We start from the raw sequence: 16240 nt of genomic DNA, 5'->3' as shown, positions 1-16240 counted from the left end.
TTATTACCCTGACCATTTACTCCAGTTACTCCAGTTACACCATCACAAAGAGTCTTTTTTTAATCACTTCGATCTGCAGTAACATCATTAACTTACCTGTGAGGAAGTGTTTGCCACAGACACCTGTGCTGGCGACGGCTGCTCTCATCTACAGACATCAGAGTGGTTTCAGCTTTCTTTTAGCTGTGTGCTACATAAGTCAACTTCTTGTGGGACTCATTCTGTTCTATAAGAATAATATTTGAGTTTTAACATATCAAAGACGACTCTTCTTTTTCATCCATCAAACAGTTTGGAGGCTTGAACTTCACGTCACGTCCTCGACACATGCAGCTGGATCTTAGTCTTCACTTATTATTTGTCATGTTCATCACGATCCTTTATCTTGTTTGCTAAATTTTATTACCTGCAACTTCATTTGGTACTTAAAGTAATTATGTCAGTATTAACAATTCATGTTCTCTTACATACTCCGGTGGATACTTTTGTCATACAGTATTAATGCTGATTAAAAACTTCTCTTGAACATCGTTATTCATCATCACTGGACATGGAGCTCAAAGCGCATTCTGTCAGAGCGAGCAAAAAGACTTAGGGAGCTCCAGAAATCTATTTTTTGAGTCGTCTGCTGCTTATGATATATTTGCTTTGATTTAACAATAGTGGCCTTTAATTCATACCCGTGTGGAATTAATGTTATTATAACGTACATCGCACCTCCTGTGAGCACACTTTCTTCACTAATAGAGCCCCACGAGGCCTCTGACAGCCAGAGAGTCATCACGCGATGCTACTTGTGAAAAAATACCATGTTCTGATCAGACCGGACTCCCAGACAGATCACTGCAGGGACGCCGTGTGCTCGGTCCTATCACAGATCCTAATGTATGACTCCCCGGCGTTTTATAACGCGAAGTCAGTCTGGAAGCTGAAGTAGAGATGGGTAATGATGAAGAAAGACCTTCTTTGGTGGAGTTCCACTACATTAAAAAGAATATTTATATTCATGTTCAGTCACTTTTTGTCAAGCTGTTGCTTTTCTTCATCTCAGTGAGTCTTCTCACATTATCCCCACTAGATTTTAGATGGAACAGCTCCGCGCAGATACTGTTTGTTCCCTCCGTTGTAATCTGATATGCATTGGCTGTTTTCAAACGGAACAAAAGTAATAGCAGGAGGAATAGCTTAGCATCTCGTTTGAGTCAGGATGGCCACGGGCGACCAATAAATGTAATCACAGCCGCATAGCAGCAAATAATTGAAACACAGAAACTGTGATGGTGGCAGCAGCTGCACGGTGCAGCGAGGATGCATCCGTCAGGAGGGGAAAGAGAAAAGCTGGTTACTGCCTGAGCTCACTTACCTACAAAAGGCTTGACTATAATCGTCTCTCATCACAAATGAGAGTCAATTTCTACATTTTCCAGAGAGTAAACTCTCTCCCTCACTATCAAACATTCAACAGCCTTCACACTCTCTGAAGTAATGAGCAGTTTTGGTTGTTATGTGGGAGCCGCGTTGACCTTAGAGGTGCCAACTCTCATAAAATCCCTCATGAATCAAAGCAGTGCCATTATGCTCTGGAAACTGTCATATATGTGTGATTTTTAATTCTTCTTCTGAGATTTTAAAGCTGTGAAAACAAAGCGAGCGCATTTAGCACTGCCAGAGGTAATCGCCAAGTATACCCGAGGAGCTGTGCGAGTCCTCTAGCGCTCCTCCTCTTGTTAGCATAAAGAATTAATTACCCGGGATGAGGTATTGATTAAAGGCTTGAATCTTATAATGAAAAGGCTATTGACGTTTTAGCTTATTAACCTGCTGTACTTCCATCCATCCCTCCTCTTTATGTTTTCCAAAACAAAGAGTCCTGACTGCACGGCCGAAATCAACGAGTTAAGCCTTTTTTCCTCCTGCTGGAGGAGCGGCGGTGAGCTCATTTTAAGCTGCTTCTACTTCACTACTGTTGCACTCTCCTGGCGTTAGACATAATCTTCCTCCTCAGCCCTGCCAGCCTCCTCTGCTAGAATAGGAAATGTCACAGGCCGGCATAAATAAGACATGAGAACCGGCTGTCGCTGACCACCTCAGCTCCCCTTACCGGGCTTAGGAGGAGGCACCGTTACAAGCTTATCTGTATCCCCGTTGGTACAATTAAGAGAGAAGACGCAGGAGGAGGTAACGGATAGGAAGACGGAGAGAAACTGCAGGTCCGGTTTGTACAAGACGTGTTCGCTCCTGTCACAATGTTTCCTGCACATTGCATCAGTAGATGCTGTCCAGCCACACTTCTCTATCAGTGTTCCCAGAGGACAGTCGAGAGATTGACTGTTTTATTGCATGAATGCCTTCCCCTCATTCATTCGCCTCTCGCATTGTCCGAGCTAAATGGAATGTTGGCAAGCGCCAAATAGCCCAATTTTGATGCTAAACAAACCCTTTTGTCGAAGGGAAATGACTGTTTGTACCCACTCTTGTATTGTATAGGCACTCATACGGTACCGTATAGCTCATTTAGACCAGGGAACCAAGTGCCATTGTGCTCTATTACTTTTTTTTTTTTTTTTTTAGCCTTGAATGGTATCAAATTGACCAGAACACTATGACACAGAGTGTGTTTTCTCAGATCGACCCGGCTTCAGAATTTCATTACACTCTTTCATAGCGCAGTGGGTCTAGACGGGAAGGAGAAGCGACAGAAATCTGACAGCATTCAGTGAAATGGGATTTGAGGCCGCTGTAATAATACAGGGCTTTTTTTTTGGTGGTCTGCCACTCAATAACGAAGGTGCCACAAGTCACAATGATTTCTTGAAGTGGATGGTTGTCTGTCTGTGGAAGACATTTCTTCAATTCATCGTTAGGTTTTTGGGTTGGACTGAGCTTCCTGCACTTAAAGGCTATCAGTCCTCTCCCTGAAGAATTAAAGAAAAGGGGCTGAACGTGCTTTTTTCCAAGAACTGTTTACTTTCTTTTAAACCCGCCTAGAGAATATTCAAATTTTTATTAGCAGAGTTCCTCCCCAGCTTTGATTTTTTCAAGCCCAACTGGATGACCTTAAAGTACTGACAAATTATGCAGGGGAAATAGCTTGGAGTAGCTAATGTTTATCCATAAATATTCATTCTTCACACAGTGCAGTCCTGAGCATCTCCAGCTCTCCCTCTGTGAGCCGCACAGAAAGGACTGGGATGAACTCTGTCTCTTTCCAGACTGCGGCTCGTTGTGGAAACTCTCGATTCCCCCTGACAGAGCGAGCTCTAAGGGAGCTGGAAGGAATGAGGATGATTCCCCGGCGTCTTATTAAAAGGCCATGTTCTCAAAATATTCCTGTCTTTTCACCCTTGTGCCTGCACACGAGTTCCTTTCTCACTGCTCATGATCCTTTTGTGTTTCCCCCGTATGATACATGTGTGTAGGTGACCTGGTGTCCCGGGCCATGCACCACCTACAGCCGCTGTATATGAAGAACCACAACAACGGGACGCCGGTCCACCAGAAGGCCAGCGTCATCCACTGGCAACCCGAGGCGATCTACACGCTGTGTTACTTCATGCACTGCCATCAGATGGAGTGGGAGAACCCCAACGTCGAGCCCTCCAAGGTCACCTTACAAACAGAGAGGTGAGACGCAAACATGGCGATTAAAATATAAAAGAGGAGCTCCGGATTCCTCAACGCTGAACAACACAAAGGGAAAAAGGCAAACTAGAGATTAACAGGAGTCCTAGGCTCAAGATATTCGATTTGTTTATTATTTATATCCCATAAAAAAGACCAGAGGCAGCAACGATTTGGTTTAACTCAGAAATATTAGCTTTAATATCGTCCTTAAACACATGAATGAGCCTCACTGCTGCACCGGCTGACAGCAGGTTCCTTCATCACAACAAACCTGGGCTACAGGGGTGAACTGACGGGGCGATCGCACCCCTGGTGCCCACATGTTCGAAGAAACGCTGCGAAGGTGCTCTCTTTGACGCCCCTATGGTAGATAAAACATGATAAAAAGCCCTTCCAGTGGACAAAATGTGGTGAAGTGCCCCTCAGTTGCTGCTCCTTGGGTAAAGTTTTTCTCAAGTCACCAGCGCTCAGATGTTTTTTAAATTTAACTGGATATTTGTTGCCCTTTATAAAATATTTACTATTTACTGCAGCTCGGAGATGAGAGCTTTAGACGGGTTAATTAAGGAAGTGGAAATGTGTCTCAGTCATTGTTGGGTTTGTCTTGTTAAAGAAAAGAAGAAAACAGAATAACAGCAGCCTTCACATGCTGGGGTTTGACCCTTCAGACGTTGAGAATAAGGGGCTGAAGACGATTAATAGTCTGCACAAGTTTTCTTATTTTCACAAGCAGAATTCAGCACCACCACAACACGTGGAAAAATGTTTTAATCACATGCAATTTCTAAACAAAGTTGCTGTATTGCAGTTATACTTGTTTTTAATGATGAACCCACAGTTTATTACAGAATCTGCAGTTCTCCTCAGCTCTACAGAGCGTTTTAGCATCTTTCAGCTGTTTGTTTTGGTTTTCCAGCCTGAAACTTCGTTCGTCACTCTCATCAGCATTGATTTCAGATAAAGTCGGCGACTGTTTTCACAAAAAAAGCTCTAAACAATCTCGACTAAACAGACTGACAAAGTTAGCAACTAGCTAGTGAACATAATGGAGCACATAGCAGCTAATGAGCCAGATATTTTTGTTCAAGAGTTGGTGGCGACCAAAACAGAAGTAAAAGGAGAGCGAGTATGTCAGACTCCAAATGAATACCATCTCAAATGGTGATAAATATGTCAATGTTGTGTTAAAAGAAAACCTGTTATCAAAATCTTTATTAAAAGCTGGCGCCATTATGTAACGACGAGCACTAATTTATCTATAATTACGGCTTTAATCAGCCTCCATCAGGAGCTGAGAGGGCGGACATCTGCAGGTTTGTGACACAGTTTACAGCCTGAAACTGGAATGTAAAAACGAGAGGAGCTGTAACAGGAAAAAAAAATCTCATGAGGAGGTAATACAGCACAATATCAGTACAATAATAGAAACCATTCTTTATTTTTCCTATCTGGGAGAAACAACGTTGTCAGCTGCAGTGTCTAGATGCTTACTTACAACCCCCCATCCTGTTTAAGCCGTGAGATTTGTTTTGGTTTTTATGCAGCGAGGCGCAGAACAAGGCGAGCAATAGAAATGTTCGGCATTGATTAATCTATCGGACCTCTTCACCTCATTTTCTGGGAGAGTAAAAAACATCGCACAATAATAAAATAACACCACGAGACCACAGAGAGAAAGAGTGCAATCTTCCTTTAGTCGTCCACTATTCACATTCATGCATCTGTCCTCCTTCTCACCTCGGTGTATAACTTTACAGACACTATCCAGTGCTAATTTTTCCTCAGCTGCAGAGATCATTGTGCTGTAACTGTACACCTCAGCAGTACTTTTTATTATATTTCTGGGCTCTCTGTGCTCGACCCTGAATGAAGTGGCGCACCAGATGTTTTCCTCTGGAAGGAAAGTACAGTTTTTATGTAAGTGAATTGTCAACTTATTGGCTACTTGAGTGAGCCCTCTGGGTGACCTGAGCAGCAAGCAGGAAGCGGGGCGTGCACGGACATGTGCTCAGTCAGTATTTATAATTGCCTTCGCTTGACACAGTGGGACATTATCAGCCGGCAGCTGTAGGACTTGTGTTGGTGACTTATGCGTGAATGACATAAGGATTAGGCAATGTTTCCATGGTGTTTAATTCCCCTGATCCTTCGTCCTGTAGTTTTTTTTTGGGCACTTCATAATTTTCCCACAAGTCAGAACAGTCAACATAATCTTCACAATTTCTACTCATGAGACGCTTTTTTCTGCAACGTTTATGAGCTATTTTCTTTTTATTCTTCCACTCACAATATTCCACTGTAGCATTTAAACCTCGACCTGGTTTTCGGTATTTCCCGACAGTTTGGTGGAAATCCCAGTGAGCTTAGCGGTCGAGGTGGGAAACAATGCTGACAGTTGAGCCTGAGCAGTCCTCCTCTGGGGGCTTCACACTTCATCTCCTGTAGCGGAGCAAGTTATTAGCTCATTGTGTGTCCCAGGCGTCCAGTTCACGTCCCCTTTATCTCTAATCACCATTTGTAATAAAAAATCACATTTGTGTTTGTTTGTTTTATTCAAGCAAACTGCAGGATCCCAAATAATTGCAGCGTTTTTGCATTATAAACAGTGAGACCTTGAACTTCTTGTGAACTACAGTCTCCATTGGGTTTCTGCTGCCATTGTGCGCTGCCTGCCTTTTAAATAGGTGTTGTGTGCTGCATTTAATGAAGCCTGAGGAACCAATAACGTCACGTGACTGGAGGTCAGGCTCCTTTTGAAGCGAGTAAAACAAAAGGGTTAGCATTTCTTAAAAGCTTAAACTGTTAACTGCTCAGAGAAGCACTGATGAGCGACTGATTAACAATGAGTGGCAGATGTGGGCCGAGCATGTGTCAAGGACGGTACAGGCACGAAGACACCCCTTTGTAAAGTGATGTATTGAGCAGTGAATCCCGGAGGACTCGGCCAAGTTTCATCAAGTACACACAGCATAGATACGTGACAGCTCATACAAAACACAGGGCCAGCTTATTTCTTCAGCAGCATTCAAACGAGCTGAATCAAAGGAGATTGTAAATGATATGAACTGAATATTGTTTTATATGATTAAAAAGATACATGCTAGAAAAAAATAATGAAATCGTCACATTTGACACATTCTGTTCAGACCGATGAGTTTACAGATTGATAACTAAGCCATAAAACTTTCTTTAAAGCCCGTATCTTAAAGGTTCAGGAAGATTTCACTAAAAAATTATCGACTCTGTCTGTTTGACTGAGGGCGGGGTGAGCTACACACACACAGGCAGAGCAGAGAGGCAAACAGTGGAGAGGATGAAGCGTCTTGTAGCTACCATCGAGGACACTGAGGTCATGTCCTCGGTATTTTTTTCTGGGTCTTTGATATCATGTCTGGTAACACTTTATAATATCTGTCATATAGTTAAAATAACAATTATAAATAATAAAACATGCAAATTTATATTTAACAAGCAATGAAATGCTTTATAAATTATTTATTAGCAATTGTTTTTGCAATTGATGTTCATAATACTTTGTACATTTTTGATAAATACTGTGTAGTTCATTTATAAACATTATTTGGACATTTTTAATATTTACAATTGCTTAATAGATGTTTTAGGAAGCATTTCATTGTTTCTTACTTAAATAAATCTAATAAACTATAAATTTACTATTTATTAATGATGATTATTATAAAATGTTACCCAAGTTCTTTTTAGCAAAGAAAAAAGTTAATGAATTTAAGTCAAACTGGCCATATTTGTTACTTATCTTCTTCTTCTGTCGGACTTTGAGTCCAATTTTCATCTATTTGCTGGAACTGATGTTATTTATTTATTTATTTATACTGTAGTATTCAAAATGGTCTCGATGGATGGGTGGGGGTGGGGGGCATGACCTCGGTATTTTTAAAATACTACCTATGTCCTACTTACGACACAACAATATCCAAAATCTAAGACAACATATAGTCTCAGGTCATGATGACGAAATGTATCAGGTATAATCCCCAGGAGGAGGGGACGCCTTTGAATCCTGCGTAGTGTACCTTTAATTTTTATATACTTATATGTATCTTTACACGTGTATACTGCATCATGATAGTCAATAACAGCCTTATATATAATGTGTTAGACCAGCATTCATTAGGCCTCAAAATACCCACAAAGCCCTTTGAATGACGCACTGCTCTCTGTAGCTATTAAGTATAAGAGTGTGGTTATGTTTAGCATAATGTATACATGACAGCATTGTGTGTATTTATATCCATAACATGGCGTCAGTACAGTAACGAAGGTTAAAAGGTGACATCATGCATATGTATATCCGTGCATATGGAGTCCATGCGGCTGCAGTAAACACTGACGCAGGATGAGTGGAGGGGGGAGGTGGACAGGAAGAGAAGCTCTTTTTGTTCATCGTCAGAGCTGCGAGTTCTGCAGAACCAAAGTTCTCACTCCACAGTTTTTTTATCTCAATGAGACTGTGGTTCTGTTTCTTCTGTGCCGCCACATTTTCACTGTTTCTCTCTCAGCTCTGTTCAGTGTGTTAACTCTTGGATGTCAGGATCAACTGTGATGTCCTGCCTCTTACTGAGCTCCCCTTTGTTTACTTTAACCACATGGTGAGCTCTCATAAATACTGTACGCTGGCATGCAATAACCCGCACTCTCGCTATCCATTATGTTTACAGAGACCACCGTTATGTTCGTACGACCTTAATAATGTCTTGCAAAATAGATTAGAAGCGAAGCAATTGCGGTGCGTTTCCTGTAAAGTGTTATGATGATGCACTATGACTGTTTTAGCTCCATAATTGCATTTTGAGACAAACCCACACTATTATTGTGCATCACCCATATATGGTGTGTGGTGTTATAGCACACTGTAGATAAGAGCTTCTTCAGTTTAACCAGCTGAGCATCATCAGATTCAACACAGACAGTTGATCAGGCGCTTCAGACTTCACTCAGACAGTGGCTTTCTATATGTGTTGTACATTCTCTGATCTCGCTCCGTTTGGCTTTTCTCACATCAAAGTGTCTGTCTGTGACATTCTCAGCTTGGGCCTTTGAGTTTCATCTTTCTAGACGGAGTTCATCCTGTTCTCAAACATCCGCTATACCGGGCAAGATCTCCAAAATAACTTATGCAAATTCTGCATAAGGTGGATTTTCTGTTGCAAGTGCCCGGGCACACCAAGTACTGAGGATGACTGAAGTTCAAAATGTGATGTCTCTGGTGGCCTGAACATGTGCTTCTATCTCCCCCTACAGGCCGTTCATGGTGCTGCCGCCTCTGATGGAGTGGGTGCGTGTGGCTGTGGTCCACAGCGAGCACAGACGCAGCTTCTCTGTGGACAGCGATGATGTCCGGCAGGCTGCCAGGCTGCTGCTGCCCGGAGTGGACTGCGAGCCCCGTCAGCTTCGGTACGGCTGTGAGCAGCGTGTGCTCGCCCTTCAGGCTGTGCACGCAAAACCTCCTCATACGCACATAAATAAAACACCAGCAGGCACACACGTGTGAACAGCCACACACACTTGCACGTCAGTGATAAGAGCAAGAAGTGATACTCACATTTCCTGTGCACTCGTCTCCCTGTAGTGATAAAAAAATAAAGCTCGTCAGGTGTTCAGGGAAAATATGGCGCATTGCAAACAGTCTGAAACAGTCTTGCTTGCTCTGTGAATCACTTTTGTGTGCTTTCGCCCTTCAGAACGGATGACTGCTTCTGTGCCTCGAGGAAACTGGATGCTGCCTCCACTGAAGCAAAGTTCCTGCAGGACCTGGGCTTCCGTATGCTCAGCTGTGGACGCACGGACCTGGTGAAGCAGGCTGTCAACCTGCTGGGGCCCGATGGCATCAACAGCATGAGTGAGCAGGTTAGAGACACAGTCAACACATTAAATAATGCATATGCAGGCACATTTACACTGATGCACACACACACACACACACACAGCCTGTGAAACAGAAAATCTGGTTTGCTTGGTAAACTGTGGCTCCTTCACCTTTGAGCGAGTTGTGAGCAGAGAGGCGGTCATGAATATTAACGCTTCATTCTGACATATATTTTTCCTGCAGCTTTCCTGCCAAGATGCTCTGTATTATATGAACGACCACCACCTCCAGTACAGTAAATCATCGGGGGATTACTGCATGTGTAACTCCTGATTTTCTGTGGGAAAATCAGCACTTACTGGAGGCTGATACTAAGCAGAAACTTTTCAGAAACTAGAGTCTGGTACTGTATGTTTCTGTCAGACAAGGTGTGCTGACGTCCCCGGTGGCCCAGAGGAGATCCTCATTCATAAGGCGTCCTTTCAAACGATCAATAGCACAATATTACTCTCATCAGACTCAAGGTACCAGGAGTGGAGCTGTCAAGGATAAGTTAAGAGCAGGCCAGAAGTCAAGCTTTGCTTTATACTGATTCATTGTTAAAGTTGCCGTTAGCGTTATTTTCTTGTTAAAGGTGTTAGATAGATCTATATCCCAACAGTAATCACTGTTATAGAGCGACCCCTGGCTCTCCTACACACGCTCATGCAGTAAAAGAGAAAGGACATTTTCTGGTATTCCTGTCCACTTTATCCAATCAGGACAGAGAAGTCCATAAAGAGAACGGGCAGAGAGCAGGATCCTCCTGTTCTGGTACCAACACCGGCAAACAGGGAAAGCTACTAAGTACCAGTACTCCTGGTGACGGCTTAAATTACCAAACCAAGAGAACAGAGAATCTTCCAACATCCCCTAACGTTTCCAAGAGTTACTATATTAATGTTGGCGCCGCCATCACACAGACAAACAAACTGCTAACGTTGGCAGAAGCTTTCTTGCTGCTAGCGTTAGCAACATGGCCACTCTTAGCAGTCTGGATATCTGAAACAACTGTAAATATCCCAGTTTGACCTACAGACCCCAAGGTAGAGTAGAATATCCAGTGGTAAGAGAGACACATTGAAGTGACTGCTCCGTATGTGCACTTTCTTTGCCTTTTTTACCTCCTCCATCAAAGGGTTTTTTTTCGCTTTTGCAGGTTCAAAGTCTCCACCGATGCTCCTGTTGTTCCACAGAGATACCGATAGCTACCAGGAAAAACAAATCCCCTTTCCTGTTTCAGCTGCGCTTTGGTCTTTAAATCAGTGGCAGCCCGAATAGCACAGTGAAAGCGAGTCTTACAGGGAATGGATTTAATCCTGGATGTAAAGGTTTGATAAAAATGTGGGAGTGTGTCTTTAACTTGTGAAATGTTTCTGTTTGCTCTTGTTCTGTGCGCCTGTGCTCTCGTAGGGGATGACCCCGTTGATGTACGCTTGTGTCCGTGGAGACGAGGCCATGGTACAGATGCTGCTGGACGCCGGAGCCGATATTAACAGCGAGGTCAGTGCTTATAGACTGCTGCTATTTTGGTTTGGACGCTGGGTAGATCAAAGTCAAATGAAGGAAGGATTTAAAAATCGCACAGAGAAGAACAGAGTACACATGACCCTCATCTTTAACTTTCTATAGACAGTGTTTATAAAGTTACATTTTAGTTAGAGACATCTGCATTTCCTTAATATGTCACTTTTTGTAAGCCCTGAAAACTTTGTGTTTAGCTTTAAATTGGGGAGAACTGATCATGTTGTCTCTCATCTCCCTCTCTGTGCTCCCTCCCATGTGTCTGAATGTATAAGAGCTGGAGATCATGAGGCCCTGACTTCCCTTCCACAGTAAAGGATTTGTAGATTGACATTGTACATGCAGCGAAACTCACTTTGGACTCAGTATTTGGAGCGTAAAAACATGACGCAAAAGGTTTGTTGCTGAGTCATTTTTTTTCTCCGTCAGGGGGCGAAAAAAGTGATAAAGATCGCCTGACTTAAAGCAAACTGAATTCCTCACAGAGTCCGCGGAGAATCGAGATGGCATCCCTCGACTCTGCGGCTGACTTCAGAGTGGTGGTTCAGTTAAGGCCTCATGATCTCACGGTCCTCACGGTCTTTGTTAGTCACCTCAGCATCAGCATGTACCATCAGCCATTGTGTGTCAGAGTTGATTTGCAGTCCGCTGCGATTCATGACCCCTGGCCAAAGCACAAAGCACTGTCGACTGAAATATAAAGACCACACTATCAAATTCAGTTCATGCATCTGGTTTTAAACCCCAGACCGTTTTTATGCTGGTTGCCTCTGATGTGTGCAAACATGTTTCTTTCAGCCGCTGGGCAGCGTCAGGCACCATTGAAATACTTAGTGTACTTCACTGCTGGAATTTAAGTGTTGGTACAGTGGAAGAAAACAACACTATGGGGAACAAGGGGGAGAAAAATGGTGTTAATGACACTGATATTCTGCAGAAACATATAAAGTAATCACAATATATTGGATTTTACATTAACCTATGCTACCGTGTGCAGCAATTGAGTTTTAGGGCAATAAGGTTTGAAGCAAAGGGGTACAGATCCAGCAGTAATGAGGAACTTGTCAACCATTAAAGGCACAGTTCACCCTAACCTCCCTTGCGGTGCTTTTTATCAAGCTAGATTGTTTTGATGGCGCTTGGCTTGTGTTGCTCGAAGCGAAACTCAAGATAATCCACAGACCTCACTGTGAACATTCAACGTAGGAACTATTTTCTTTCCACCAAACAACACACGCCCACCGAATCGCTGCGCAATGGACGAAAGGCTAACTGAGCTAATCTTGAACGTTAAATCTCAGCTGAGGAGACAACAACCATCGTTAATAAATATCATTTAACTTTAGTTAATAGTTATTTCACTGTTAACAAACAATGCTTTATAAACCATTTATTTAGCAATTGTTTATTGTCAAGTTGCAACTAATGTTTGTAATACTTTTTATTAATTAAATGGTTAATTAATACAGTGTAGCTCATCTATAAACATTATTTGGATGCTATTATAGTTGAAAATTATGTTTATTAACCTTTACAACTGCTTAACACATGGTTTATAAAGTGGAATAACTATTATCTAAAGTTTAACTAACAGTAGATGTACCACTTATTAAAGATTAATTAAATGTTAGCCCACTACAGAGGCGTTAGCAGCAGTGTAGGTGCTGTTCCTTGTAGTAATGGATAAAGTTACTTTATCTTAAAAAATCTGCTGTCAGTCTGACTAAAAGTGCTAAAGAGTTGTAGGTATAGAGGAAAACTAAGACCAATAAACACCAATAAACCTTGAGGAAGACAAGAAATATTTCGTGGTTTCACTCATCGACTGTGCCTTTGTGCTTTGTTCCCGTGCCTGAGTCTCATGTCTGTCCTGCTTTTCATGTGGCTCATAGTTTTTCCACGGCAGCCTGACCAGAGAGAGACGAGTCTTAGAGGGGTCAGGGTCACGGCCCCGTCGCAGAAAAACCCACAGCAGAGGACGGAAAGATCAGAGCGAAACCATTAGGACTAACTAGACAGATCAATCCATCGTGTTCATTAGGAGGCGAGCACAGTGACAGGATGTCCTCTGCAGCCCCGGGGTTCCTAGTTAATTACTCCAGTTTCTCCTGTAGAGCTTCCTGTCCTCCCCCCCCTTCTCTCTCCTCCCCGCAGCTGCTTGTCTTGCTCTCCGTCAGGCCGTGTAGTAGTTTTAATGGCTTCGTATCTCTCTCCCTCCACCTTTCTCCCTCCTACCTACCCAACCCACCTACCTTGTGTCCCCTTCCCCAGGTGCCAAACTCAGTGCACAAGCACCCCTCAGTCTTTCCCGAAACGCGGCAGGCGACGCCCCTCACTTTCGCTGTGTTACACGGACATGTGCCTGTGGTGCAGGTAGTGACTCACCTGTGATTCTCTCATCTCGACCTGTCGTTGTGCTTCAGCTCATGGTTGGTCATCGTTGTCATTTTTTTTGTCATCGAAGCTTTCCTGGTGGTGATGACGATAATGGTTCTCCACTATGAGTTCTCTCCTGTCTCTCTTTTGTTATTTTTCATTTTTCTAACAAATTGAGATGCTAATTGCGTGAAGTGCAATGTGATGCTTTTGAAGAGGCCATTTAATCAGTCAATCTCCGGGTCGGAAACAACACGGCCCTCCTGTCAATTTGCATTTTAGAGCGAATGGATCAGACTGTTTAGCTCTGAGCGAGTGGAAAGTGGAAACACAGCAGTCTAATTGTTATCGAACTCATTTAACTAATTCAGTTTGTCCTCTAAATGATTTGTCCAGTGGATTTTGAATCGTTAATTTCTAATGGAAAAAATGTTTATCATCAAACTGTCAGATTTAAGAAAAAATGCAGTTAATAAGATTCAATTCAGTAGCCTCATATCTATAATGTCACTCTAAATTTACCAAGATATTAATTTTAAATGCCGAGTCATTAGATGACACGAAGTTATGAGATCATTCTCTCACTTACAAGAAGGAGGATCACAGCCTCGTTTATGAATGATAAATGTCAGCCGATGTATGAGCAGTGTTATATATAATTAAAAGACTTTAAATGTTAAAATATGCAACAAATTACAGTTAAAATGATAATAACAAGTTCATAAAGACTTGGCCTTTATTCTTGTAGATCTTATCACTGCATTTACTTCACAGAAATTAAACAAATAGTTTAACATTTTTGGAAATAGGCTTATTAACTTTCTTGCAGAGAGTTATACTGAAACAGCTCTCATGAAACTGTTAGCTTAGCTTGCACGTAGCATAAAGACAGCTAGCCTGGCTCTGTCGAAACTAACAAAATCAGCCTACCAGCCCCTCTAAAGCTCACTAATTAACATAATATATTATACAATAAATCAATCTTCTCATCTGACTCTCAGCAAGGAAGCAAAAACTATTCCTTTAAATTTGGCAACGAGAACTGTCATAAGCTACTAGTGTAAAAGTTAAATATTCACTTTTCCTGATACATATTTTTTAAACGTGTCATCAGATGAGAGAAACTGACTCTTCCTCCTCTCCTCACCCTCCTCACCCTCCTCTCTCCCCTCTGTGTCACCACCCCCGACCACCTCTGCAGCTGCTGCTGGATGCCAAAGCCAACGTGGAGGGGTCCCTGCAGGACGGGATGGAGAACTACACGGAGACCCCGCTGCAGCTGGCTGCTGCTGCAGGTACAGAGACGCAGCGTGACTCCCGTGTGTCTGTACTGTAGCACGCTGACACCTTCTGTAACCAGCTGACAGCAACACCTGACTGTCAGCGGGAGGCAACACGCAGAATAATGATCAGATGTCTTATTTCACTGTCTCTGTCTCACACAGGAAACTTTGAGCTGGTGAGTTTGCTGCTGGAGCGGGGTGCCGACCCCATGGTGGGAACTATGTACCGTAACGGCATCTCCACCGCGGCGCAGGGAGACATGAACTCCTACAGTCTGGCAGCAGCTCACGGGCACAGGTAGGTAACACACACACGGACTCACACACACACATTCATGCTGAATCAGTGGCACACACTCCCGAGAGGATGAACAGAAGATACACAAGCACAGCCTGCTCACACTGTGTATTCAGCATATTATCTTGTTTGTGCACAAACAGACTCACAAACAGAGCATGTCCATGAATTTGACTCCTCATCTGTTGAATTGGTTTTGACTGAACTCCTGTTGTCTCCTTCCTGCTGGTGCACACTTTTGTTTTTCACGATCCAGCGTCGAAAATACGAAACCGCACAGCCATCTTACAAGTATAAAAATAAAGAGAATTTAATTTAGACTGAAGACTTCTGAAAATTCATGAAGTTCACGTTAAATTCATCACAAGTATTGTGTGAATCTCTGACAACAACATAAGTTTACTGACAACAACGTTTCGGTACTTAGACCTTCATCAGGTTGCAGATCCCCGACAAGTTTTAAACTTCTTAAAAAATGATAAAGACGTTAACCTGAAATGCTGCTGAAGTCTTAAGTCTAAAAAAATCATTTCCCCCTCTGCATTTTTGTTTGTTGTGCAATTTCCACCAAACCTGATGCACAGCATCAGTCTATCTACCTCCCTTTAGCAAAAAATAAATAAATACACCAGTTATGTTGGGCTGGACAGCTATATTTTATGAGATGTAAGCTAATATATAAAAAAATGGGCATCACTCACTGACTTTTTATCCATTTTTCACAAAATGACCCAAAACATTTAGCACACATGATTGATGCCCTTTTCTGGTTGTCTAGTTGGATATAAAGAAATGAGTTTAGCCTTTTAAATGACAGCTTATTATCTCGAGTCACTTACATATATTTCACACTAAATGTAGAAGTTCGTCCAGTTTAAAAATCTACAATGTGACCATATTTGTCAATCAGATTGAACTTTGAATGTCTTTTTTGTGTGTTTTTGTTTTTGTTCGTCCAGAAATGTTTTCCGTAAGCTGCTGTCCCACACAGAGAAAGGGAAAGGAGACATCGTATCCCTGGAGGAGATTCTGGCCGAGGGTTCGGAGCTGGAAGGTAGAACTCCGTCTCAGATCGACATGATCAGAACCGGGAAGGCCAAACTCAAAGCCCTGAAAGAAGCCATGTACCACAGCTCAGAACACGGGCACGTGGACATCACCATCGACATACGGAGCCTCGGTTAGTTTCCATAAACAACATTCTGTATGCAACATTCATGTCTGCTCTGTGCGTGTTTGATGTGTTTTCAT

At 42.6% G+C, this 16240-nt stretch overlaps 1 protein-coding gene across 3 annotated transcripts in view; it reads left to right on the top strand.

The window, feature by feature from the left end:
* btbd11b (BTB (POZ) domain containing 11b) overlaps positions 1–16240 on the top strand; it is a 71664-nt gene that overhangs the window by 51409 nt on the left and 4015 nt on the right. For all 3 annotated transcript variants that reach the window (XM_073472033.1, XM_073472031.1, XM_073472034.1), the window contains 8 exons: positions 3420–3624; positions 8905–9057; positions 9345–9510; positions 10922–11011; positions 13304–13405; positions 14610–14703; positions 14854–14989; positions 15949–16169. In XM_073472033.1, coding sequence (XP_073328134.1) covers positions 3420–3624; positions 8905–9057; positions 9345–9510; positions 10922–11011; positions 13304–13405; positions 14610–14703; positions 14854–14989; positions 15949–16169 — 1167 coding nt within the window. The remainder of the gene's footprint in view (positions 1–3419; positions 3625–8904; positions 9058–9344; positions 9511–10921; positions 11012–13303; positions 13406–14609; positions 14704–14853; positions 14990–15948; positions 16170–16240) is intronic.

Source organism: Pagrus major, chromosome 8 (assembly GCF_040436345.1).
Source record: "Pagrus major chromosome 8, Pma_NU_1.0".
Taxonomy (NCBI): Eukaryota; Metazoa; Chordata; class Actinopteri; order Spariformes; family Sparidae; genus Pagrus; species Pagrus major.
Note: the sequence above shows the minus strand (reverse complement) of the source record. Positions and strands in the feature narration are given on the sequence as shown.